The 26,314-nt window shown below is 42.9% G+C and overlaps 2 protein-coding genes across 3 annotated transcripts in view; one reads left to right on the top strand and one right to left on the bottom strand.

Moving 5' to 3' along the window:
• Positions 1-338: 338 nt before the first annotated feature.
• On the top strand, positions 339-8,509 carry si:dkeyp-110g5.4 (uncharacterized protein LOC561637 homolog). 2 transcript variants are annotated; one of them, XM_062999460.1, is made up of 4 exons: positions 339-494; positions 3,710-4,009; positions 4,286-4,479; positions 5,237-8,509. In XM_062999460.1, the coding sequence occupies exons 2-4, from the start codon at positions 3,733-3,735 to the stop codon at positions 7,571-7,573; spliced, it is 2,808 nt and encodes a 935-aa protein (XP_062855530.1). In that variant the 5' UTR covers positions 339-494; positions 3,710-3,732; the 3' UTR covers positions 7,574-8,509. The 2 variants fall into 2 exon arrangements, with proteins under 2 accessions (XP_062855530.1, XP_062855529.1); XM_062999459.1 differs by lacking the exon at positions 339-494 and adding an exon at positions 980-1,192.
• Positions 8,510-8,526: 17 nt separating this feature from the next.
• si:dkey-21p1.3 (collagen alpha-1(I) chain) overlaps positions 8,527-26,314 on the bottom strand; it is a 36,033-nt gene continuing 18,245 nt past the window's right edge. Inside the window, exons 35-66 of the mRNA XM_062998210.1 lie at positions 26,101-26,145; positions 25,972-26,016; positions 25,745-25,852; positions 25,614-25,667; positions 25,055-25,108; positions 24,917-24,970; positions 24,408-24,515; positions 23,366-23,419; positions 22,956-23,063; positions 22,058-22,111; positions 21,693-21,746; positions 21,347-21,400; positions 21,181-21,234; positions 20,753-20,860; positions 20,619-20,672; positions 20,363-20,416; positions 19,193-19,246; positions 19,000-19,053; positions 16,957-17,010; positions 16,041-16,094; positions 15,905-15,958; positions 15,769-15,822; positions 15,637-15,690; positions 14,638-14,691; positions 14,535-14,552; positions 13,274-13,336; positions 12,817-12,876; positions 12,125-12,263; positions 11,748-11,854; positions 11,475-11,546; positions 9,925-10,116; positions 8,527-9,817 (exon numbers count right to left, since the gene is read on the bottom strand). Of these exons, the coding sequence (XP_062854280.1) occupies positions 9,695-9,817; positions 9,925-10,116; positions 11,475-11,546; positions 11,748-11,854; positions 12,125-12,263; positions 12,817-12,876; positions 13,274-13,336; positions 14,535-14,552; positions 14,638-14,691; positions 15,637-15,690; positions 15,769-15,822; positions 15,905-15,958; positions 16,041-16,094; positions 16,957-17,010; positions 19,000-19,053; positions 19,193-19,246; positions 20,363-20,416; positions 20,619-20,672; positions 20,753-20,860; positions 21,181-21,234; positions 21,347-21,400; positions 21,693-21,746; positions 22,058-22,111; positions 22,956-23,063; positions 23,366-23,419; positions 24,408-24,515; positions 24,917-24,970; positions 25,055-25,108; positions 25,614-25,667; positions 25,745-25,852; positions 25,972-26,016; positions 26,101-26,145 (2,268 nt within the window). The 3' untranslated portion in view covers positions 8,527-9,694. The remainder of the gene's footprint in view (positions 9,818-9,924; positions 10,117-11,474; positions 11,547-11,747; positions 11,855-12,124; positions 12,264-12,816; positions 12,877-13,273; positions 13,337-14,534; positions 14,553-14,637; positions 14,692-15,636; positions 15,691-15,768; positions 15,823-15,904; positions 15,959-16,040; positions 16,095-16,956; positions 17,011-18,999; positions 19,054-19,192; positions 19,247-20,362; positions 20,417-20,618; positions 20,673-20,752; positions 20,861-21,180; positions 21,235-21,346; positions 21,401-21,692; positions 21,747-22,057; positions 22,112-22,955; positions 23,064-23,365; positions 23,420-24,407; positions 24,516-24,916; positions 24,971-25,054; positions 25,109-25,613; positions 25,668-25,744; positions 25,853-25,971; positions 26,017-26,100; positions 26,146-26,314) is intronic.

Below are 26,314 nucleotides of genomic sequence, written 5' to 3'. Positions count from 1 at the left end.
ATAAGTACGTGAATAAATACATAAATACATACACTCATCACAAAGTACATGGAACAGTGGTCTCTGTGCCTCTAGTAAAGAAACTGAAGGGAACTTACCAGAAAAAGTGTAACAGATGAGTGTGTGTGTGTGTGTGTGTGTGTGTGTGTGTGTGTAAGTGTGTGTGTGGGTGTGGACGCTTTTGTATTTAAATCCATTCCAGCAGTGGGTGTGTTCACTGTCCACTGGAACTCAGTAACTAGGAAAAGTGTGTCCACATACTTTTGGCCATACAGTGAAAGGTTCCGGACCCCCCGCCTGATCGGTTCATGTAAACTGTTTCTAGATTTTTCTATTTTTAACACCGAACTTTTATTTTGAAATTCACGCCGCGTCTCGTCGAGCGTGCAGAGCAGGTCCAGATACTTTAGTAACATGAGAAGGACAAGTTCCAGTAGTTGTGGTTAAAATCCAGCCGAGCGGGAGCAGAGAGAAGAGAAGCGGTACAGGAGCAGGTTTGTTTCTTTATTTTTACATTTTAGGATTAAATTTCAGCGCTGAATTTATTTCGTTTTAGTTCCTGGAAGCTGCGACTTGAATAGTTGGGGTCTGTCCCAAACCGATATCTATACTGTACTGTACACTGATACTGTACACTGATACACAGGGTGTGAATACTTTTGTCTCATAGTGAAGAATAAAGCTGCGTTCTGTTTCTTTTGTTTATTGTATCATTATTGTTCAGTTTACTTTCACTTTCACTTTTCAATAAACCCTGAATACACTCTTACACTTATTCGATTAGATTAGATTAGATTAGATTAGATTAGATTCAACTTTATTGTCATTGTGCAGAGTATACAAATACAGAGCCAACGAAATGCAGTAGCATCTAACCAGAAGTGCAACATAGAGAATATATACATTATGTAGCGTCAGTGGGAGGAGCCGGCAAGGGCTATACCCAGAAAGCCTTGCGGCCGTGGTATCCAGGCTTACCGTCAGCGTGTATCCCAGTGTGGGAGACTGGGTGGCTGCGGTGAGAGCTGGATAGGTAGCTTATATGTTTGTCTGTTGTATGGATGTATGTGTGTATGAATGAGTGTACGTCCTAAACCACTGAGAGATCTGCCAAGGGCAGCTCACTCGAGGCCCCGACGCTCGCCTTCCTGCTCGCCGGCGCCACAATATAATACACAGTTAAAGTGCAAAAGTGAGCAGATAAGTGAAATGAGGAGACATATATGAATAATGTGACTATTAAACAGAATATTAAGACTATTGAACAGATAATGATGATTGTACAGTGAATAGACTAATATGTATTTACAGAGTGATGAAGGTGACTAAAGTGGCTACATGAATGGGTAATGAATGAGAATAAATAAAGTGAAGTATATAAGTATAGCAAGTATATACATTATTATTGTGCTGGTGTAAACAGTGCAATAGTGCCATGTGCAAATTTGCAAAATACTGATTGTATATACAGTCAAGATGAAACATTTGTAAAAAGTACAGGGTTAAATGTGGCACAAAGTGCAGTGATATTTTTACAATGGTGTGCTGGAGTTTAGCAGGGTTACAGCCTCAGGGAAAAAGCTCTTCCTGAGCCTGCTGGTACGAGAGCGGAAGCTCCTGTAACGCCTGCCAGACGGAAGTAAGGTGAAAAGTCCATGGTTAGGATGAGAAACGTCCTTGATAGTGTTCCTCGCTCTGCCCACGCACCGTTTATTGTAAGTGTCCTGTATGGCGGGTAACTGGGTGCCGGTGATGCGTTGGGCGGTTTTAACCACCCGCTGGAGAGCTTTCCGGTCAGCTGCGGAGCAATTGCCGTACCACACAGAGATGCAGTTTGTAAGAATGCTCTCAATGGTACAGCGATAAAAGTCCACAAGTATTCTGGAGCACAAGTGTTCTTTCTTGAGTCTCCGTAGAAAGTAAAGGCGCTGTTGTGCCTTTCTGACCAGGATTGATGAGTTGAGGGACCAAGAGAGATCTTCAGAGATGTGGACACCGAGGAATTTGAAGCTGGGCACCCGCTCTACTACAGCACCGTCGATGCAGATAGGGGCGTGTGCCTGACTTGCTGTTCTTCTAAAGTACACAATAATCTCTATGGTTTTCCCTGTGTTAAGCTCCAGGTTGTTGTCCTCACACCATGCAGCCAGATGCTGAACCTCCTCCCTGTAGGCCGTTTCATCGTTGTCTTTGATCAAGCCTATCACCGTGGTGTCGTCCGCGAACTTGATTATGGAGTTGGAACCATAAACAGGAACACAGTCGTAGGTGAACAGGGAGTATAGGAGGGGACTCAGCACACAGCCTTGTGGCACGCCAGTGTTCAGGGTGATGGAGGCTGAGTGGAGGTTGCCTAACTTAACAGACTGAGGTCTATTAGTTAGAAAGTCCAGAATCCAGTTACAGAGTGACGCGCTGATGCCGAGCTGACTGAGCTTCAAAATCAGCTTGGATGGAATCACTGTGTTAAATGCTGAACTGAAGTCAATGAAAAGCATCCTAACATAGGAGTTATGGCAGTCCAAGTGGGTCAGTGTAGTGTGAAGTGCAGTGGAGATAGCATCCTCTATTGACCTGTTGTGATGATAAGCAAATTGATGCTGATCTAATGTAGCGGGTAGACTGGCTTTCAGGTGAGAGAAGACTAGTCTTTCGAAGCACTTGGAGATGATGGGAGTGAGTGCAACAGGTCGGAAATCGTTCAGTGCTGAAGCAGTTGAATGTTTTGGTACTGGCACAATGGAGGCTGTCTTGAAACTCGTTGGAATCACAGCCTGGACCAGAGACAGATTGATTTTATGCATTTATTCATCCATCAATTCATTAATGAATCCATTTAGTCTTCAGTTTTTTATTCATCCGTCAATTCATCTACCCATCATTCATTCCTTCATTTATTACATTTACATTTTCAGCATTTAGCGGACGCTTTTACCCAAAGCGACTTACAGTACAGTGACAGTGTACAATCTAAGGGTTAAGGGCCTCGCTCAAGGGCCCAACAGTGATAACCTGGTAGTGGTGGGGTTTGAACCGGCAACCTTCTGATTACTGGTCTAGTACCACTAGGCTACACCTGCCCATCATTTATAAATTCATTCATTCATTTATTCATTCATCTTGTATTTGCATTTCTTTGATCTGTTATTAGATTTTTTTATCTTTTATTTGATTTATTTGATCTTGTATTTTTTAAAATTTTCTATTAGATTTTATCTTTTATTTGGTTTCTTTGATCTTCTTTGTATTACTTTGATCTTATATTGTATTTATTTGATATTTTATTGTATTACTTTGATCTTATATTGTATTACTTTGATCTTATATTGTATTACTTTGATCATATTGCATTACTTTGATCTTATATTGTATTTCTTTGATCTTTTACTGTATCTCTTTGATCTTATATTGCATTACTTTGATCTTTAACTGTATTTCTTTGATCTTGTATTGCATCTCTGATCTTTTACTGTATGTCTTTGATCCTTTATTGCATTTCTTTGATCTTTTATTGAATTTCTTTGATTTTTGGGGGGTCTTTGATCTTTTATTGTATTGCTTTGATCTTTTACTGTATCTCTTTGATCTTTTATTGGTTTTCTTTGATCTTGTATTGGTTTTCTTTGATCTTGTATTGTATCTCTTTGATCTTGTATTGTATCTCTTTGATTGTGTATTGCATCTCTTTGATCTTTTGCTCCCCCTGTAGGGTGGATCCTCGCGCCCTTGATCATGTCCTGTATAGAGAACACTGAAGTGTACATCCCTCAGGAGGCGTCCATCACCACCGTCCCCGTACAGGCACTTCCCCGCTCCATCAGGAAGAAAGTCCTCACCGGTCCTCTCCATCTCCACGGCGACCAGCCCGCCACATTCATCACCCCGGTGGAGCTGAGAGGAATCGGAACCACCCAGAACCCCTCTCAGCTCCCTCTGGGTCAGAACCGGCTGCCGGTCGTGACCTCTAACCTCACGGCGCTCCTCCTAATTAAGAGACTTGTTCACTCGGGTAAGAACCTGACACCTTCGTTCTTCACTGAGCTCCACTTCTGCATGGTCAGGGTTGCACTGGGTCCAGAGCCTGGTTCCAGCTCTCTGTTTTTCATTCATCCAGTCGTGTATAAACCCTCCTCAGAGGGGCAGCTCGTTATTAACCGTCGTTTCCTTGTGATCAGGACGTCCGTTAGGCTGATGCTCGGGTGTCCACGTACTTTTGGCTCTGTAGTGTTGATGGTTTATAAGAAGATGAAAGAAAGATTTACTTTGATCCGTTTCCTTTGATCAGGTGAAATCTCGCTGCAGTTCTCTGAACCTCGAGCGGATCGACTTCTCTATAACGGGAGGAACTCCATCGTCGTGTACGACGGGAAGCTCTTCCTGTCTGTGAGGAAAAAGAGGCCTCGCGATTGGCCGATGGACCCGCCGAGCTCCACCCTACCTGAGCGTGAAGCCCCGCCCCCGGACTCGCCTGAGAACCTGGTATATCAATCATACAAACAAATTCAATAAAAACATTTAAAAAGAAATGTTAAAAAAAGTAAAAAAATAAAATAAAAAAAGTTAAAAAAATAAATAAAAAAAGAATACAAATTAAAAAGAAAGATTTTTTTTTTTTTTAATTAAGAAAGAAAAAGTGAAAATATTAAAAAAAGAAAAAGTAAGAAAATTAAAAAATGTTAAAAAAGAAAAAGTGAAAACATAAAAAAAAAATTTAAAGAAAAAGTGAAAGAAATTACAAATTTTAAAAAGAAAAAGTGAAAAAATTTAAATTAAGAAAATTAAAAAATGTTAAAAAAGAAAAAGTAAAAAAAAAATGTTTAATTAAAAAAAAAAGTAAGAAAATTAAAAAGAAACTCTCTGGGCTCAGACTCACCTGAGATGGACCGACAAGTCCGAGTGTTCTCTGAGCACTCGGACTTGTCGGTAATCACGCCTCTGTCCCAGGTTTTTGAAAACGTCTCAACTTGTAATAATAATTAATAAATAATTAATTAAATAAATAATTAATAAATATTATAATTCATTATAGATTAAAATTAATTTTACTAGTTTTATTGTTATAATTAAAATGGAATAAAAATAGAATTAATTTTAGTTAGAAACACGCCGCCCCTAAAATTAATAACTAACATAAAACTAAAAAATGAAACTTAAATTAATAACTACAATTATTAGTCGTAAATAATTGTGGTTATTTTAATCACTGTTTGTAAATATTTTGCTGTTTTTGCGGCAGGACGGAGGGACTGATGATGTCATCGACAGCGGGACAAGTGGGGGCGGCACCGGTGAAGCAAAGGATCATGGGAAATGCATAGAGGACGCGCAAGAGGAAGCTAATGATGAACCAACGGAGGAGGAACCCGAAGCACCAACGCCGACGAGAGACGTTAGCACTAACACAATTAGCTTGATTGCAAAGATCAAGCAGGAACTGGATCGTGAAAACCAGTTAGCGTGGGCGGAAACTAGCGCAGCCGGCGACGACAGAGAGGACGATCACGCTAACGCAGAGTGTTTATCTGGGAGACGTCAGATTAGCCAAAGCTACGCAGACGAACTGAGCGGTGACGTAGCTCACCACGGAAACCGCGTAAATAAAACAAACGCTGACGCAGGAAACGCAGAGAGACGCTCAGACAGAACCAGGAATGCTAAAATGTTCCGCGGCGCTTCAGATGATGCTAATCAGAGCACAGAAAACGTTAAAAGTGGCGACGAGGTTTTGGAAACTTTAGGTGGGAAAAACGTCCCAGAAAAAGCTAATTCAAACGGAGCAGACGCTGAAAGTTGCGTTAAAACAAAGCTAGCTGAAGCTAATCGCGTAAACAGTGACGTTGAGATCGCGGATGCTAAAACTTCCAGTAAACTTCCAATCAACATTTCAGACGATGTAAACACAATCGTAACAAGCACTGAACATCCTGTTTATGCTAAGTTTAGCGGAACTGAGAGTCAGTCAGACAAAAATAAACGCTGTGAGGACGTCGGCGAGATCGCAGAAGCGAGCGCTGGTGGATTAGCGGGCGAAAGTCAGGATACCGCCGCGATATCACAAACTGAGAATCGTCCAGGAAAAACAGAAGGCGGTGAAAGTCACACTGTTAGCATTGAGCTAGTTTCAGACAAAACGGGTGACATGGATTGTGTTAAATCTCGTAGCGGCGGAGTTCAGGGTTCGCTAGCACACGACGACGTTTTAAACTCACCGGACGACGTGGTAGAAGTCGGTGAGAGTCGAGTCGAGAGTCAGACGAGCAGAGACGCCAAATCCGCGGGGAAATTAGCCTGCCGTAAGCGTCTGAGTTTTGGAAACGCAGAAGAGAAGCTAAACTCAGAACCCGGCGACGATCTAATAATGGAGGAACGCGGCGCTAAAGCTACCAGCAGCGTAGAAATCGTAGAGATCGACGACGACGACGATCGAGTTTGTGTCGCTAGGAAGAACCGCGCTAATGCTAAGAGAGTGCGCTTTAAAGACGAAGTCGTCGAGTGTCGCGATACGCCGGCAGGAAGTGATGACGTCATAATCATCGATGACGACGAGCAAAACGACACAGACGTTGAAAATGACGATGGCGATGAAGTGGAGATCGTGGAATTAGCCGAGCGCCAAGCTGAAAGTCGTGGAAACGCTAGGAGCGGCGACGCTGAAGAATCTCCGGCTAAGATGAACGCCAGCAAACGTAAAATTAGCAACAGCGGAAACGACTCCAAGAGCTCTGTTAAATCTCAGATTAGCGAAGTCCAGAGTTTAGCAGCTAAGCGCTTTAAACAGAACGATAGCGATTATGATGAAGAGCGGAAGGATCGTAGCGCTAGAGCTAGCGAAACTAGCGATGATTCATCATCTGAATCTGAACTAGTCATAGATTTGCATAGAAGTGACGCGCGTCCACCCGGGCAAGTCGATGCTAATATGGAAGATCTGGACATCGCGGAGGCGGATGATGATCACGAACTTCAAGACGTAGCGACTGTCGAACGTAGCGCTAACGAGAAGCCGCGGGTTCATAATCAAGCGAACGAAGAAAACGACGAGATCCAGAGAGAGAAAAACTACGCTAATGGAGATGAAACCCGCGCACAAAACGACACTAATGAGACGGGATCGGTCGCTAAAGCAAGCGGCAGTAACACTGAAAGTTTGTTAGATAAGCTACGTAGCGCTGTAGCTAATAGCGAAGCTCAGACGTCATCTAGCAGCGACGCTGAACCGATGGAGGTCGTTCCCGACGACCTCGACGTCAGCGGTGCTGCAAGTTACGCTAACGAAGAAACGTTTGCTTCGTCGGATAACGATCAGGCTGACGCGTCTCCAGAAGTTTCGATTAGCGGCGTAGACGTCGAGGAGAACGTTAGCGAAAACCAGTCAGCAGCCGCAGGTTCCTCTGAGGCGGCCAATCAGAGTGAAGCCCAGCAGGGGGCGTGTGTTCAGGCCGACCTCGCGCCTCCTCCGGCGGATGGCGGGTCTGGATACGCGGAGCTAAACCGCCAGGAGAACATAACGCTACTGCGGCGGAGACTGAGAGGGATGGAGGACAAACTGAACGCCATGATTAACCGCCGCTAATATTACTGCTAGTTTAGCTGATTAGCGTTTAAGATACGCGGTGGAGTCCAGCGTGTGACGTCTGTGATTATAGTACATGAATTTCTAGGTTATTGAGAGACGACTGTTCCACGTACTCAGGATCGTTTCAGCTGTGTTAGCTCTAACGCTACACAGTTACCATGGAAACCCCCGAATCCGTTACTATAAATGTGAAATAAATCTCGTACATTTATTTTAACGTTTGTATAAAAGATTTTATTCGTTTTTACTTTTTAATTTCTTAGTTTTTATTAATTTTTTGCACTTGGTGTGTTAGTGTCTGTTGTGCTGGTATGAGTGGATCAGACACAGCAGCACTGCTGGAGTTTTTAAACACCTCACTGTCACTGCTGGACTGAGAATCGTCCACCAACCAAAATATATCCAGCCAACAGCGCCCCGTGTGCAGCGTCCTGTGACCACTGATGAAGGTCTAGAAGATGAGCGACTCAAACAGCAGCAATAGATGAGCGATCGTCTCTGACTTTACATCTACAAGGTGGACCGACTAGGTAGGAGCGTCTAATAGAGTGGACAGTGAGTGGACACGGTGTTTAAAAACTCCAGCAGCGCTGCTGTGTCTGATCCACTCATACCAGCACAACACACACTAACACACCACCACCATGTCAGTGTCACTGCAGTGCTGAGAATGATCCACCACCTAAATAATACCTGCTCTGTGGGGGTAGAACAGGGTGAAAGGGGGGTAACAAAGCATGCAGAGAAACAGATGGACTACAGTCAGTAATTGTAGAACTACAAAGTGCTTCTATATGGTAAGTGGAGCTGATAAAATGGACAGTGAGTGTAGAAAGAAGGAGGTGGTTTTAATGTTATGACTGATCGGTGTATATAAATATTTCTGCGTTTATTTGATGATTTTGTTTATTAAATCAGATCGATTCTCTTTAATGAATTTATCATGGAGACTTTATTAGTGCATTTCTACATCACAGACACGTAAAAGATCGTCTTAAACGTCTTAAACTCATACAAATAAAGCAACACTAATGTGGTTTATTTACCAAATATCAAAAATAAAATAAAGAAAATAAGTATTTTATTGTAAACAAAACAGCTGTAACATTTAAACAGCGTCAATTTCATCTAAAACATTTCAAATAGATCACAATTATTTCTACACAATTCTAACACAGCACTGAAGCACTGAACTCTACCAGATCCAGACACGATGGCTATCCGCCGACCAGGCGCCACACAGACACGCGACTGGCCGAACCGATGAAAGTGCGCCCTCTGCTGACTGGTCGAGATGTACTGCGATACTGTGCTCTGTGAGACTCCGCCCCCCTGGCAGGTGAAAAGAAGCGGTCTGCAGTTGAAAAGCTCAGATTAGTCACGACTGGACCGGGTGCAAAAATAAATTCAGTTGAATATAAACGTTTGAAGTGAATCAGGGAGACGAACAGCGTTTATGCTCAATTTTTAATGAACTGCAGAACAGTTTTCACCGGAGTCCCGCTCTGTTCCACACTGGTTCCTGCTGCAGCTTTAAACTGGGAGCTACTGGTTTGTGCTCGGTGGTCCAACAGCACCAACAATGAACGTGAGCTGACCAGCGTTTGTTGTGTTTTGAACACAAAACCAGCACTATAGATGCATCTAAACCATCACACTTGAGTGAGATGGAATACTGGGTTCATTCTCCAAATAAATAATGTAAATATACACCACATGGTCAAAAGTATTCGGACACCTGAGCATGAGCTGGTCGGCATGAACAGCAGCCGCTCTTCTGAGAGGCTTCTTACAGGAGGTTGGAGTGTGTCTGTGTGTGGGAATTTGTGCCCTGCATTGGTGTGAATGGGCACTGATACTCAGTCTGTGTTCCGGTTCATCCCGGAGCTGTTGAGTGGGGCAGGACACTGGAGCTTTTCCTCATGTCTTTATAGAGCTTGTTTATACTTGAACAGGAAAGGTCCTTCCCTAAACTGTTCCTACAAAGATTTTCTTAATATGATTGATTTATTACACCTGTTAGTAACGGTCGTGGCTGAAACACATGAATTCAGTCATTAGACGGGGCGTCCCAATACTTTCGACCATGTAGTGCATTAACAGTGTGTCTGTTGGGTTCTATAGGAAGCAGACTGGACCCAGTTCAGCTCTGATGATGTTCTGCTGGTGTTGTGTGGGTGATAGTCGCAGGTCTCTGACGGGCAGCAGCTCCATGTCTTTATTTCTTCCCTGAATTCTGATCTGCGCCAATAAAAACACAAACGATCACAATCCACAAATCAACGTTTTATACAATTATAATATGAATACTTATGAAGAACCAGACTCTTCGTTTCCTCGTGTCTCACCTCACAGCCGCGCTCCGTCGTGGTGATGCAGGGGGACGTGATCTCACCTCCTGAATCTGCCAGAAGATCCAGAGCGATGCTCAGCGTGACGTTTCCTCCAGCAGGACGGGAGACGTGGAGAGTTTGTGTAGCCGAGTCGCTGTGTAACCTCAGGAATCTCAGCTGGACCACGTTCACATCCGAATATTCAAACTGCAAAAACAGAATTTCATCTAAAACTAAGTAAAAACATACATACATAACATACATAAGTAATACATCATTTTGTTAGCATTGTTGCTTTGGTGTTTCAGGTGGTTGCTAGGGTGTTGCTGAGCAGTTACTATGGTACTTCAGTTGGTTGAGTTTTGGTTTGATAGAGGTACTGAAATTTAGGTGGTTTCAGGTTTATACTGTTGCTATGAGGGTGCAATGATACCCTAGATGGGTGTTTTGTGTGCTTGCTGTAGTGTTCCACGTTTTTGTAAAGGTGTTACTGGGGGTTAGAATGATACTCCAGGTGGTTTCTATGGTGTTACATGGAGGTTGCAGTGGAAGCCCAGGTGGTTTCTAGGTGGTTGCTTGGTGGGCTGCTATGGTAACCCTAATGCTAATTGGTCCATTTGGGAGTTTGGAGGAAACCAGAGTCCCACAGCGACACTCCAAACTCCTCACAGACACTAAATTCAGGCGAGGATCAAACCCTAGTCCTCTGCGCCCATGCTGCGCCCATGCTGCTCTACACCACCTCCACTAGCAGCTACTTGCTTAGCAGCATTTTTTTATTTTTTTTGCAAAAACATTTTATACATTATAAATATTAAATCAAAATAATTTACTTTAATATTCTTGTGACTTTAATTCTCGGGTGAAAAAATGACCCACAAGAAAAAGTACAATAAAATAAAAACAGCTTTCAAACTAAAATAAATAGAAATAATATTCTGCAAAAAATAAAAAATTTAATAAAAGGGAAACTCTTTTTAGTTATGAAACAAAATTAAAAATTATTATTAATAATGGAAATAACAAAAAATATAATTATACTGTTATTATTATTATTATTTTAATATTATTATTATTATTTTAATATTATTATTTGAAAATTTTATACTGTTATTTATATTATTTTTATTATTATTTTATACAGTTATTATTAGTATTATTATTATTGTTGTTATTAATATTATTTTATACTATTATTATTATTTTTATTTTTATTTTATACTATTATTATTATTTTATATATATATTTTTTTATTAAAGTTATTATAAAATTACTACTATAATATTATCATTATTATTACTATTATCATTATTATAATTATTATTATTGTTGTTATTAATATTGTTATCATTATTATTATCATTATTATTATATTATACTATTATTATTAGCACTAGTATTCAAAACAATGAGGACGTATTAAATAAAGTTTTAGTAATTATGTTATTAAAGTTATTATAAAATTACCACTATAATATTATTATTGTATATTATTATTATTATTATTATTATTAATAATATTATTATTATTATTATTATTATTATCAGTTATTATGTGACTCACCCTGAATCCGTTCTGGATCTCACTGAACCACTGCGCTTTGTTTCTCCTCTCTGTGGACCAGTCACCTACAATCTGAAACACGAACACGATTATAAATCCCATCATGCACCTGCCGCGGCTCTAGCTATTTATGTTTTAATGGCGGCATGTGTGAAGCCATCGGCTGCTTCTTTTTCCCCAGGCAGCAGCTGATTCTTACAAAGATCCGCAGCACGTACGGAGCACCGAGCTGTTCTCTCTGTGTAGGAGTGATATCTGGCCACTAGTTCTGACCTGTGATTGGACAGGTGAGATACAGGTGAGTCCACCAGCTGTGAAGTTACAGAGAACACGCAGGGCGTCACTCGGGCTGCCGGCGTTCGGATCCACGTAGTAAAATCCTGCAACAAACGCAAATAAAGCACAGACCAGTGAAATACACTATACATCCAAAAGTATATAGACACTCCTTTAAAGAACAAACCCAACATTCAGGATGCTAAAGAACCACAAACCAGAAAATAAATAAAAGAGCAACATAAATAACGTCCTGCTACTCAATCCACCACTGAGCCACAACCGATTATTGAAATCTTAAGACTGCCATGTGATATACATCAAGTTAATTGATGGGATCCACCAATCCAAGTCCGTAACTCGTTAGCGCTCACCGTCGTCACGCTGCCGATGATCCAGCGCTAGTTCTCTGCACGTCGACGCCGGGTTCTCTTTACTCCCTCGAGGCCAATCGTATTCCTCAGAATCCCAGTTCAGAGACCTCGGGGTCCGCTCAGGTTTTAATTTAGTTTTCTGATGGAAGGAAAGTGGTGGGGTATACAATTACTGACTGTAGCCCACTGTAAAGCCATTTTTTTATCCAAACGGACCACCATAGGACCCCAAATGACCAGCGGATCGTTCTCCGAGCTGCACTGACACTAACATGGTACAGATACGTGTATGTATATATGGGTGTAGCAGGTGCAGCAGTGTTGTTGGGATTTGGCCTATTTATTAGGAACACGGCGGTGTCTTCATCTTCTTCCAGTCCTCTATTAGTGGACACTTTTTGGTTTTGATCACACCACGCTGGTGTCCCTATACGAGGGGTTTAAAAATCCCAACAACACTGCTGCACCTGCTACACTCACACACACACACACAGAACAGCACACACACACAATACCATGTGCAGTGTTGAGAATGATCCACCACCCAAACATCTTCTGGTCAGTAGGGCCCCCTGGAGGTCGCTTTGCTTTGGTGTCCAGAGCAAAAGACGAGCAACAGTCAGTCATTGTATACACACAAAATACATCTGTTGGATGAGCAACATATTACGTATGAAATGAAACGTAGTTACGGCGACATTTTGGGATCCTCTTCGTTGAGTTCCAGGAGTTCCGGGGGTTCCAGGAGTTCCCTTTAAGAAAGAAAAGAAGTGACACTATCACTGAACGAGTCCTGGCTCACAGTCAGCATTCTAATTCATTCACTAAAGTTCCTTCACACCAAACTCATCAAACCCTTGAACATCTCGATCATTGCTGCCACTCAGATGCCACGATATTCTCTCAACTTTAAAGCAGCAGCTTGGGGAAGGCCCTCTTATGTTCCAGCATGACCATAAAGATCTGGTCTGGTGTGGAGGAACCAGACATCTTGGATTGCAAGCCAAGCCTGAACCAAACAGGTTCAAACCCCAGCAGAAACACTCCAGCGATGCCTAACGAAGCTCGTGCTCAGGTGTCCACATACTTTTGGCTGCTGACACATTATTTATACACAAAACCTCCTATAGAATAATGAACACGCAGTACCTGTTCTCCTCTGGGTCCCTTCACTCCTTTCGGTCCCGGTGACCCCTGGACGCCCTTCGTACCCTGTTAATGGAGATACGATACATGAACACTGGCCTCAACAGCAGGTTCTTGGCCAGGTGGCGCTCAAGTTCCACCACTGCTGAGATCTAAGGGTCCAGGGTTCGAATCTCGGAGGTGCTATCGGCCGGTCGGGCGTCTGCATTGACATGATTGGCTGATTTCTTTGGTGCAGGGGGGGAACAGTCTAGCTAGATGCTACATGCTCTGTGCTAGATGTTCGTGCAGTAAGTTAGGTGCTTGGAGCTAGATGCTAGGTGTTCTGTGCAAGATGCTAGGAGCTAGGAGATATGAACTAGGGGGTAGATGCTAGAAGTTAGGTGCTCAGTGCTTGGAGCTAAGTGCTAGGTGCTCAGTGCTAGGTGCTAAAAGCTATGAGCTAGGTGCTATGAGCTAGGTGCTAAGCGCAAGGAGCTAAGGGATAGATGCTAGTAGCCAAGTGCTAGAAGCTATGAGCTCTGTGCTCAGTGCTAGAAGCTAGAGTCTAGATGCTATGAAGTAGGACGTAGATGCTATGAACTAGGAGCTAGATGCTAGGAGCTAGATGCTATGAACTAGGAAGTAGATGCTATGAACTAGGAGCTAGATGCTATGAACTAGGAGCTAGATGCTAGGAGCTAGGATGTAGATGCTATGAACTAGGAGCTAGATGCTATGAACTAGGAGCTAGATGCTATGAACTAGGACGTAGATGCTATGAACTAGGAGCTAGATGCTATGAACTAGGACGTAGATGCTATGAACTAGGAGCTAGATGCTAGGAGCTAGGATGTAGATGCTATGAACTAGGAGCTAGATGCTATGAATTAGGACGTAGATGCTAGGAGCTAGGATGTAGATGCTATGAACTAGGAGCTAGATGCTATGAACTAGGACGTAGATGCTAGGAGCTAGGATGTAGATGCTATGAACTAGGAGCTAGATGCTATGAACTAGGAGCTAGATGCTAGGAGCTAGGTCATAGGTCCTTCTTTGGTGCAGGGGCGAAACAGCCTAGTGTTTGGGAGATGCACTTCATTGGTCAGTGCGCTCTCAGTGCAGGTCCCAAGCCCGGTAGAAACAGGAGGTTGTGCTAGGAGGAGCATCCAGAACCTAGGACCACCCTAGATGAACGAGACGTCCTAGAGGAACCATCATGGTGCCAAACCTTCTTCATAATAATAAATAATATTATAATAATGAATCAGAGTGAAAGACTCACTCTCGTCCCCGCGAGTCCCTGTGGAGGTAAAACAGGATTCTGGTAAATCAGAGGAAGATTTAATCAGGTGATTATTGATGATCTGAACTTTATATGAACTTACAGGAACACCAGGAACACCAGGAGAACCTGAAGAACCTGGAGGTCCTGAATCACCCTGAAACATAAACACGAGAGTGGAGTAAAGAAGAGACGAGTGAGTTTGGATGGAGTCATTGTTGGATCCATGGTATTCATGGATGGAGGGATAACAAACAAGGAACCAAATTCTAGGCTAAGCACTGTGCTAATAGTTATGCTAAAGTGCTATGCTAAATGCTAAACAAAAACTCTACACACAGGCCTTGATAACTTAATAATAAACAATAAAAACAAGATCAAGGAAACACTAGGGAATCACTCAAACACTGGAGCTAGGTGCTGGGAGCTAGGTGCTCGGTGCAAGATGCTAGGAGCTATGAACTAGGGGTAGATGCTAGAAGCTAGGTCCTTAATGCTTGGAGCTAAGTGCTCGATGGTAGGAGTTAGGTGCTAGAAGCTAAAAGCTAAGTGCTAGGAGCTAGGTGCTAGGTGTTCAGGGCAGTAGGTTAGGTGCTTGGAGCTAGGTGCTCGGTGCTAGGAGCTAAGTGCTAAGAGTTAGGAGCTAGGTACTCTGTGCTATGAGCTCTGTACTAGGAGCTATGTGCTATGATCTAGAAGCCAGGAGCTAGAAACCAGATGCTAGGAGCTAGGTGCTCGGTGCAAGATTCTAGGAGCTAGATGCTAGAAGCTCTGTGCTAGGAGCTAGGTGCAAGGAGCTAGGTGCTCTGTGCTAGGAGCTAAGAAATTGATGCTTGCTGCTAGTAGCTAGGTGCTCAGTTCTAGGTGCTAAGAGTTAGGAGCTAGGTACTTGGTGCTAGATACCAGAGGCTAGAAGCTAGATGTTTAGTGCTCGATGCTCAGTGCTGGGAGCTAGGTGCTAGATGCTAGGACCAAGATGCTAGGAGCTAGATGCTAAAAGCTAGGAGCTACACTGCACTTAGGCTTGATGAACGGGGTCTGAGTGCCAGACGGGGGAAGATCATGTGATCAGGGGATGATCAGGTGACCTGGTAAATTGTACCTGTGCACCTTTTGGACCTGTGTGACCTTTTGCTCCAGGAGCTCCTCGTTCTCCCTGAAATATAAAGATAAAATTTAATTAATTAAAATAAAGAAAGAAACTCGGCGTCTCTGGACGTGACGTCTAATCCACCTTCAGCCCTTGAGGTCCTTCAGCTCCAGCTCCTCCACGTCCTCCAGAAAGTCCCTGCAAACCAACAGCGGTTATTAGGAAGCGAACGTGAACGTGATCATGCAGGACATCATCATCACAACGAGGAACTCTTCACCTTCCATCCTGGAGGACCCACGTCTCCTTTATCTCCACTCAGTCCAGGAACCCCCTGCACAGAAACACCACCTTCAGTCTAAGTTCATCATCTTCTGTTGAGTTAATGTAGTTCAACTACATGTAGTGTAACCTACGCTCGGTCCGACTGGTCCAGGAGGTCCAGGTTCTCCTCGCTCTCCAGAGGAACCCTACAGAAGTTCAGACACAGTTTAAGGACAGAAGCAGTTTGATTAAATGTTGATGAACACGACACAGCCACATCGACTCCTGCCAGTTTCCCAACCTCTGGATGGTGACCTTCATCCTGGTTGAGAACTTTGAGATGTGCAGAGCTGTGGGTGGTGTATTGGACCACATGTTGATGGTAATCACCACCATCTATCAACACCATTGGCTACGCTTGGCCGACAACGTTAGCACCTCAGAAGAAGACAACCTGCACGACCTGAGCCTCCTTCTCTGCTGCCCAAGTTGAATGGGGGTCAGGACGAGGCTCTTCCTTAAAGACCTGAGCTACAAGGTGCTACAGAGATGGTTCCCCATCCAACAGGTTCTCTCATCACCACACAAGACCTTTGGAAGTCTGTTAGAGTCACCAATGGGTTCTTTCTTGCCCAGATGACTAATTGGGCCAGAAGGAACTCTAGGAACGTTCATGGTTACGCCAGTCTCGGCCGTCAGCCGGGCTGAGGTTCCCGCTGTGCCATCCGACCTGATCTCTGCCACAGACGGATGGTGGAGATCCACAGACGGTTCCTTGGACATCATGGTTTGGTTTTTGTCCTGACAGTGACAGCAGACCCTGAAGCGCCTTTTCAAATTACGTCCAAGTCAATGAAATTGCAACAGGGACTCCAATTGGGCTCTAGAGACGTCAAGGGTCATCAGAACTCTAAAATTCTGAAGAACCCACGTGACTGGGTGAGATGTTGCTGAAGGAACCAGTTGAAGAGTCTCAAAGAAGGTTCAACACACTCCGTCTTTAAACGAAACCAGCAAAACCAGTCACATCCGAGCTAAAGAACCAAAAACTTGATGTGGTGTAGATACCTTCAGGCCGGTCACTGCACGTTTCCCCTGAACTCCAGGAACTCCAGCAGGACCCTGTGGGATTTACAAGGACTGAAGGTTCAAACTTCATCCAAGAACATCTTCACGATATCATTATTTTAACATGTGCGAGATCAGGCACGTGCACAGATAGACCCCTAGTGGTGCTCAAGCACCTGCCCTTATGCCCTGGGGATGAGAAAAGTGCCCTTTCTGCTGGAGCCCAATTTTTTTTCTACATTCATCAATATTTAAAAATTAAAATGACCCTCTCTGTCATCAATTCCCCCCTAAAGTGTTTTGATATCTGACGGGCATTTATTTCAGTTCTTGTGAGAATTCTGCCCCGATCTGATCCCTGCCCTGCCCCTCCCTGCCCCTCCCTCCTCCTCCTCCTCCGGTTAGCACTCATGCAGGCCAAACCGCTGCTACACACTTACTACAGACAGGTACTGACAGTGTTTCATACAAAGAGCCTCCATGCATAACACACAGCCTACACGTTCTGTACTCATGAGTCAGGAAATTTCAAAGCCTTGTCCAGCTGTTTAACATTCGCTATTCCAATCTATATAAAACACCTAACACCTACTTATTTTACGAATTCTTACACAGATTAAAGTAGGCTACATACTACAAAAATTATTTTATAATAATTTTAAGGTTAAATGTATTTATTTAAAGAAAAATTAAAATGAAACCGCTGATCAAGCGCCAAGTCCAGCTAACGCGTTAGGGAGCTTCATCAAACTAACAGAAAAACGTAGGAAACATTTACTCTGCACTTATTACAGAGAAATACATCCATTCAAATCTTTTAATATATTGATGGATTCATGTCAATCTATTTTTTATAAACACATATTAATGTTCCTCACAACCTACAAACCTTGTTTTATAGATAATGTTTTTATTTTAATTTATAGTTAAAATCAGTAAATCCATAATATTTTTATATTGGAGACAAATAAATAAATTAAACTCTAAGATAATTTATTATAATAATGTCAATCTATTTTTAATATACACTTATTAATGTCCCTCACAACCTACAAACTTTGTTTTATAAATACTGCTTTTATTTCAAGTCAAGTAGCTCTCACAGTAAAGTGTTGAAAATAGGTACAAACATACAATATTTTATAATTACAGCATCCTGGCCAAAACGCTGTGTAGGAAAAGTCACCTTTAGTCAAGGAGTTATTTTCATGCAAACATTTATTCAACAGTTCAGGTTTACAAATGAGGAATAATTTTGCTAGGTAATTAACATTACAAACTAATATACAGTATGTAGAAGGTTAAACATAATGCTCTATGATATAGAACAGAAAATGATGAATAAATAGGAAAATGTTATTTAGCTGTGTATTTGATTTTAATGGCATAATTATAGGCCCATTGTTAACATTAAGTACCCAAAGTGGGTTTCTGATTTGAAATCAAAGGTTAGGTCTTAAGTTGAGCTACATGACAGTCTGGTGAGGTAAATTGATACTAGTAATGGTATATTATTAGTGTAATGCTTCAACTCTGTCAGAAAACAGTAAAATGATGTATACTGTGTTCTCCCCTTTATGGAGATTCAGTAAGTCACTCTTGATTATTATGCACAACATTGATTGATCTCATTTACAAATTTTGCAGCATAATGCCAAGAAAAGAAAAGTTACAAAAGCAGAAAGAAAAGGAACTACAGCAGCAGCTCAGGGTAGCAGCTCTCTTTTATCCTGGATTAGGCAAATCTACCAGTAAAGCAGATGAGGGAGATCTATCAGTATCAGTTGTTTGGTTATTAAAAAGCGTGCACAATATGGCCTGTTTTTGCCTGTTTTTCATTTATTTATGCAATTTGATAATTTGAGTTATTTGATTAGATTTGTATTGATTGTGTTAACAAAATAAATATGTAAGTTAAATATTCGACTGTGTTTTTTTATTTATTTTACTAATAATTTTGGCGATGGGTGCCCTTTTTTTTGGCTTGAGCACCTGCCCCAAAAAATGTCTGTGCACGTGCCTGTGCGAGATCCACCCACTCACTGGTCTGCCTGGTTGTCCTGGTCTTCCTGGAGCTCCTCTGTGACCCTTGTTACCCTAAACCAAAAACAGCATGGTGGGAGAGACCAGTATACCCAGTGGAAACTCCACAGGTCCAGAAAACCCTGGTGCGGCACCCACTGTACCACTGCGCCACCACTATTCATTAGTGTTAGATTAAATAACCCAGACTCACCTCATCTCCCTCGTTCCCTTGAACTCCCAACAACCCGTCAGTCCCGCCGACACCCTGAAATAAAAATCACCCAATTTAGTCATATCCAACCCCAGATTGTGAACACACTGCTGCTTATACACCAATCAGCCATAACATTAAAACCACCTCCTTGTTTCTACACTCCATTTTATCAGCTCCACTTACCATATAGAAGCACTTTGTAGTTCTACAATTACTGACTGTAGTCCATCTGTTTCTCTACATGCTTCGTTACCCCCTTTCATGCTGTTCTTCAATGGTAAGGACCCCCACAGAGCAGGTATTATTTAGGTGGTGGATGATTCTCAGCACTGCAGTGACACTGACATGGTGGTGGTGTGTTAGTGTGTGTTGTGCTGATATGAGTGGATCAGACACAGCAGCGCTGCTGGAGTTTTTAAACACCTCACTGTCACTGCTGGACTGAGAAGAGTCCACCAACCAAAAACATCCAGCCAACAGCGCCCTGTGGGCAGCGTCCTGTGACCACTGATGAAGGTCTAGAAGATGACCGACTCAAACAGCAGCAATAGATGAGCGATCGTCTCTGACTTTACATCTACAAGGTGGACCGACTAGGTAGGAGTGTCTAATAGAGTGGACAGTGAGTGGACACGGTGTTTAAAAACTCCAGCAGCGCTGCTGTGTCTGATCCACTCATACAAGCACAACACACACTAACACACCACCACCATGTCAGTGTCACTGCAGTGCTGAGAATCATCCACCACAATAATACCTGCCCTGTGGTGGTCCTGTGGGGGTCCTGACCATTGAAGAACAGGGTGAAAGGGGGGTAACAAAGCATGTCGAGAAACAGATGGACTACAGTCAGTAATTGTAGAACTACAAAGTGCTTCTATATGGTAAGTGAAGCTGATAAAATGGACAGTGAGTGTAGAAACAAGGAGGTGGTTTTAATGTTATGACTGATTGGTGTACGACCCCTGATCTGATTGAGGAGAGCCGGATCACCACTGGCCCCTCCTCTCCCGACACTTCCAATCACCCGTCAGTGTTGGGTTCCCACAGAGAGCCGTATCGCGTACGGAGAGCCACGCTGAGCTCAATGTGACGATCACGTATCCCAGCGGCAACCCTCCCTCCCTCAGACACGCCCATGAACTTATGTGTAATAGTGATACTCGCTGGAGTTCCTGGATCCCCGCGGGAGCCGCGTCTTCCCTTCGGCCCTCGAGCTCCCTGCAAAGGACAAACATCAGACTCAGACTCAAATTATAAACACCGTATGGCCAAAAGTATGTGGACACCTGACCAAGAGCTTGCCGAATCATAACCACTTCTCCACTTTTCTCAGAAGGCTTTCCACAGGATTTTAAAAAGTTAGAGAAGTGTCCAAATACTTTTGGCTATGTAGTGTATACTTCCAAGATATTTCACTCACAGGTTCTCCAGCCACGCCTCTGTCGCCTCTCCTCCCAGGAAGTCCAGCTTCCCCCTAAATAAAACACTAAAACACTCATTCACCTGACAGTTAAAGCAGCACCAAAACATCATTTACCCAACCTAAAGACTCACCTCTGGTCCGGGGTCTCCTTTAAACCCTGTGAGACCAGGGGGTCCAGGAACCCCTGATGTACCCCTCTCTCCAACAGGTCCTTTAGGTCCTGAAGATCCGACAGGGCCCTGATGAAATAAAAGCAGAAACAATTTTACTGAGACCCGATAAACACCCCAACGGTTCAGAATTCTGATTTATTTAACCAGCATCCTGTAAACTAGAACACGGACAAGAAAATGGACAAGAGTGGCAGTGAAGAACGTCCAGAATGTTCTGAGGAGGAAACCTCGAGGTGAACTGAGGCTCAAATCCTCATTCTTCATCTCCTCTGGGATCAATGAGTCTTGGCCGCCCAACAACCTGTCAGCGGCTCACTTTAAGTGTTTATTTATCATTAAAAGTATAAAAAACATGAATATTTTGTTAGATTTTTGTAAATCTTCACCTGTTTTCCTTTTCCTCCAGTTTCTCCTTTCATTCCTCTCAAACCCTCAACACCCTGAAACAAAACCAGACAGAAAAACCAACATCAGAACTCAAAACTATTATTAAAACTTATTTGTATTTATTGTTTACTGTAATCATGTCGAGTATTAATAGATCATCATTACTGCTGCCGCCTTTTCACCCTGATCTCCAGGCTCGCCTCGTTCACCAACATCTCCCTATTAAAAAAACATTATTATTATTATTAATATACATTAATTATTAAACACTAGTTATTATTAATATAATAAATAAAAACACTGATTATTATTAATATAATAAATAAAAACACTGATTATTATTAATAAAATAAATAAAACACTGTTTATTATTAATATAATAAATAAAACTGTTTATTATTAATATAATAAATAAAACATTGATTATTATTATTAATATAATAAATAAAAACACAGATTATTAATATAAAAATAAAACACAGCTGTAGAAGCGTTCAGAATAAAAACTTACTTTTGCTCCCTGACGCCCAGTGATCCCATTCAAACCTCTCGTTCCTGTTAAACCCTACAGAAATACATTAAACATTCATAATAATAATAATAACAACAACAACAACAACAACAACAACAAAACAACAACAACAATAATAATAATAACAACAAAACAACAATAATAATAACAATAATAATAATAATAATAATCATATAATAAATAATATTAATCATATAAATAATATTAATAGTAATAATAATAATATAATAATAACAATAGTAATAATAATAATAATAATTGACTACATGATCATTGACAGTTCTTGTTATTGCTGCCGTCCAGGGTTCTGATGAGCACCTGAATGCAGCATTATTGTCACTTACTGGTGTTCCAGTGGGACCTGCAGCTCCAGGAGGCCCCAGAATTCCCCTCTCTCCCTAAAATAAGATTCAAATAAATAAATAAATAAATAAATGAAGACAGAACTGCGCTTCTTTACTGTTTGAATTCATGTACAGCACTTGCACTACCGCAATTCCACCAGCAGATGGAAACACAATCCTACAGTACAGTATTACAATATTTGAAGTTTATCTGTGTGTGGGAATTTGTGCCTGTTTAGTCAAACGTGCATTCAAACTGACCACATTTATAATACTGTGGACGCCTGAGGACGAGCTTGTCGGACCTTCAGTTCCAAAACCATGGGCATTAATACGGAGCGCCCCTCTTTTCCCCCTTTTTGCAACCATAACAGCCTTCATCCTGCCGGGAAGGATTTTGAAAATATTTTAAAGTGTGTCTGTAGGAATTTGTGCCCATCTCAAGCACTGATGTTGAATAAGCCGACCTGGCTCACAGTCAGCTTTCCAGTTCATTCCAGAGGTGAAGGCCACTACAGTTCTAGCACACCAGTCTTTTCTGTAGACACCTGCTGGACAGGGAGATTCATGTTCATCAACCACTTTAGCCTGGTCAGGGTTGCAGCGGGTCTGGTTCCACTGGGAAACACTGGTCATGAGGCAGGAGCACTATGACCAGGGCGCCACCCCTCCCAAAAAAAGACAATCATGTCTGTCTGGATGCCTGTCTGGATGCATGGCTGGTTGACACCGTAATAGACGGCTACACCTGGATGCATGGTTGCCAGGTATTCAAGATATGTTACACCTGAATAGCTGAAATCTGGCAACCCTGTTCAGAAGTGTGTTTGATAATATTTACTATAACTGCGGGTATTTCAGTCAGAATAAACCAGCGTGTGTGATTACAGGTACTTACAGGGAGTCCGCGTTCACCCTCCTCTCCTTTGGCTCCGGTCGGTCCTGTTTTACCACCTGGACCGTATTTACCTGATGAACCTGGACGTCCCCTGGATCCGGATTCACCCTGGACGGGAACCACAGACGTATTAATATCATGTTTATTCTTTATATATTAATATTTTGAACAGTCCCGACTTGGATATACTCAGTTCAGCGCGCACTGTGGTGCCATATTGTCCAGTGGTGGAATCTTAAAGAGAGTCTCAGGGCGTACGGACAACCGCGCTACTCACTTCGAGACAGCAGGAGTCGCTGTTGCAGCAGCTCTGATCCCTCAGAGTTGTCGACCAGTCCGAGACTCCCGAGCGCCCCGATACACCTTTTTAATTATGATACTAGTTACGAAGATACTTTTATGAAACGTACCTTTTCTCCAGGGGGTCCTTGGTCTCCCGTCCGCCCGTTAGAGCCGAGCTGTCCCTAAAAGTATGAACAGAATCATTCCGGTTTATGTCTCACACTAGACAAGTTGAGTTTAATCAAGTACTTGCACTTTTAAAGGACACTACAGGGCCAAAAGTATGTGGACACCCCTTTTAAATATTACCCTTGGTCGTTTTAGCCACTACTATTGCTAACAGGTGTATAAAATCCATATAAAAATGATTTATGCTCCAAAAAATGACATTTGCGCCAAGAAGTGGTTTAAAATGCGGCAAAGAAACCATGTAGAACATCTGAAGAACTTCAGGCTGATCTGGAGGCATCTGGAGCGGTGGTTTCACCTCGTACCAGACGCCGTACTCTGTCCAAAACTGGGCTCGGTGAGCGAATGCCAAGGAGGAACCCAGTGCTTAAAATAACGGTAAAATAAAGCCTATAAAAAGTGCACCAAACCTAAAGTAAAACAAGGTGGAGGATCCATAATGTTTTGAGGCTGCTTTGCTGCCTCTAGCACCTGAAGCCTGAATGTGTTACAGAAGGAATGAAATTAGAGAATTTTCAGGCCATTTTAGAGCCAAATGAGCTCCCAAGTGTTGGACAACTAGATGTGAGTCGGAAAAAAGGGTCAAACGGGAGGATAATGACCCAAAGCACACGTCCAAACGTATAAAGGAACGTATAAAGGTTCGAAGGGAAAAATGAGTTTTAAACTCGGATAGCAAAGAGTCTTGAGTGAGAAGGAAACACGTGGCTACATTAAAATATTTGGACGCGTCACTTTTGCCGAGGGTTGTGCAAATGTGTATTAGAAAAGGGCGCCTTCAACTCTGTCCAGGCCTGTTTTGAGTCGCTATTAAAACGTTCTAACGATATAAAGTTGGTACGTGTCCACTTACTTCTGAACACATCGGCTTTTTATACTAAACAATTAAAGGTGCCAAAAACGTCGCCACAACTGTAACATACGGTGACTCTAAAAAACAAATCCCAGGCACCTGAGATCCGGAGTACCACATGGGGTTACCTGTCGGCCGGTCGGGCCCTTCGTCCCCGTCGACCCTCGTCCTCCTGGTTCTCCTCTCGCACCCTTCGGTCCCTGAACTCCAGCAGATCCGGGGCTCCCCTTCTCACCCTAAAATGGGAATAAGAGATCCACCCAAAAGACTCATCATGTCCTCATGTGTCCCTCCAGGACTCACTGGACGCGGACAGGACGCCAATCCATCCCGGGGGACTCAGACGAACCTTAGAAGGTTGTCGGTTCAAGTATCAACAGCGCCAATATGTCACTGTTGGGCCCCTGATGTATGTAGACACCCAACCAACCAACTGCATTCAAATGCACTCAAACAGACCTGTATAGCAGGCGGAGAGTCATGCTGTGCTTTATGTGACCAATGAGGAACCCTATACGCCCCTCCCTCCCTCAGACACTTCCAAAAGTGCCTGCAGGACAACCGGACATGTTGGTAGCACAGCTGAGATTTGAACTCATGAGCTAGAATACGCCGCAGTACAGAGAGTCAAACTCACCGGTTCTCCCTTCAGTCCTCGGGGTCCGGCTTGTCCCGTCAGTCCTGCCACGCCCTAAACCAAACAGTTTCCTTTCAAATCGATTCTAAATTAAATAAAATTATAAATAAAATTACAATCAATCGAGCGCTGAATCACCTCGTCACCGTCCAGTCCAGCAGCACCGGTCAGACCCGCCGGTCCTGAAAATCCCTGCACACAGAAAAACGAGAGATGCGTCACTAACACAAAGCTCATCACGTACACTGAATTCAATCATTAGGAGGGGCGTCCACATACTTTTGGCTGTACGGTGGTTCCCATTAAAAGCAAAAGTTCCCCTGTCATACAGATGAGCTTCGTGGGTATACAATGACTGACTGCAGTCCAGCTGTTGCTCTGTTTAACCACCCATCTGTGAAAATGACCCGACTGACCCCCACTGAGCAGATGATATTGAGGTGGTGGACTGGTACTGTGTGCTGTGTGTGTGTGAGTGTAGTAGGTGCAGCAGTGTTGGTGGGATTTGGCCTCTTTATTAATAACACACACCCTCTCAGCGCTGGTTCTGTTTATCGGTGGGTGCTCTCTGATCACAGAGCGCTTTTTATTTTTGGTTGGAGCACTGTTCTCCGACAGCTGGGCTACAGTCAGTCGTTGTATACCCACAAAGCTCATCTGTACAGTCTGTGAGGCTCATTTATTTTGATGAACTGACCTTCTGTCCTGTTTCTCCTGGAGGTCCTGAAGCTCCTGCAGCTCCGTCTCTTCCCTGAAAAATAAAAGCGTTCGGGTGTAAGAGCTACACGATTACAGAAAAGCTTCAGCCGCTTCAGAAAAACGTCGTACCGAGTATCCGGGCACCCCCGCCGGACCGGCTGCTCCCGGAGGCCCTCGATCTCCTGGTGGCCCCCAGAGGCCGATCTCACCCCACACACCCATGTTTCCTTCTACACCCTGAAAGACGGACATACACACGTAAGTGATCAAGGGAACGCGGCCGAAAGTATGTAGACACCCCAAGCAGGAACAGACTTCTGACAACAGAGTGTAAAATAATGTTTGTAATTTCTCACCGTCGGTCCTCTGAAACCCTTCTGTCCCGGGAAACCTCGAGATCCCTGAAATTCATAAAAATAATAAAAATAAACACGCCGCCGATAGAGACGCAAAATCACCTCGAATAGAAATAAAAAAGAACTCACGGGGCGACCGGGATTTCCTTTAGGACCCTCGTGTCCCCGAACCCCCTGCACACAAGAGGAAAAAGAAGAACAACAACAAGAAGTGGAATAAAAGGAAGAAGCATAAGAATCAAAATAAAAATAATAATAAGAAGAAGAACATGAACAAGAAGAAATATAAAAAGAAAAAGAAGAAAAAGAAAAATAATAAAAAGAACAACAACAAGAAGAAGAA

This window comes from Trichomycterus rosablanca, chromosome 7, assembly GCF_030014385.1.
Source record: "Trichomycterus rosablanca isolate fTriRos1 chromosome 7, fTriRos1.hap1, whole genome shotgun sequence".
NCBI lineage: Eukaryota > Metazoa > Chordata > Actinopteri > Siluriformes > Trichomycteridae > Trichomycterus > Trichomycterus rosablanca.
This window is presented reverse-complemented; position numbering and strand designations above follow the sequence as displayed.

What these genes read in the sequence shown, in the direction of transcription:
- si:dkeyp-110g5.4 (XM_062999459.1), top strand. Translation starts at nt 1,078, where the DNA reads ATGAGTGTACGTCCTAAACCACTGAGAGATCTGCCAAGGGCAGCTCAC. An exon ending in TAAGAGACTTGTTCACTCGG is followed by an intron (nt 4,010 to 4,285) that starts GTAAGAACCTGA and finishes TCCTTTGATCAG; the next exon opens with GTGAAATCTCGCTGCAGTTC. An exon ending in CGGACTCGCCTGAGAACCTG is followed by an intron (nt 4,480 to 5,236) that starts GTATATCAATCA and finishes TTTTTGCGGCAG; the next exon opens with GACGGAGGGACTGATGATGT.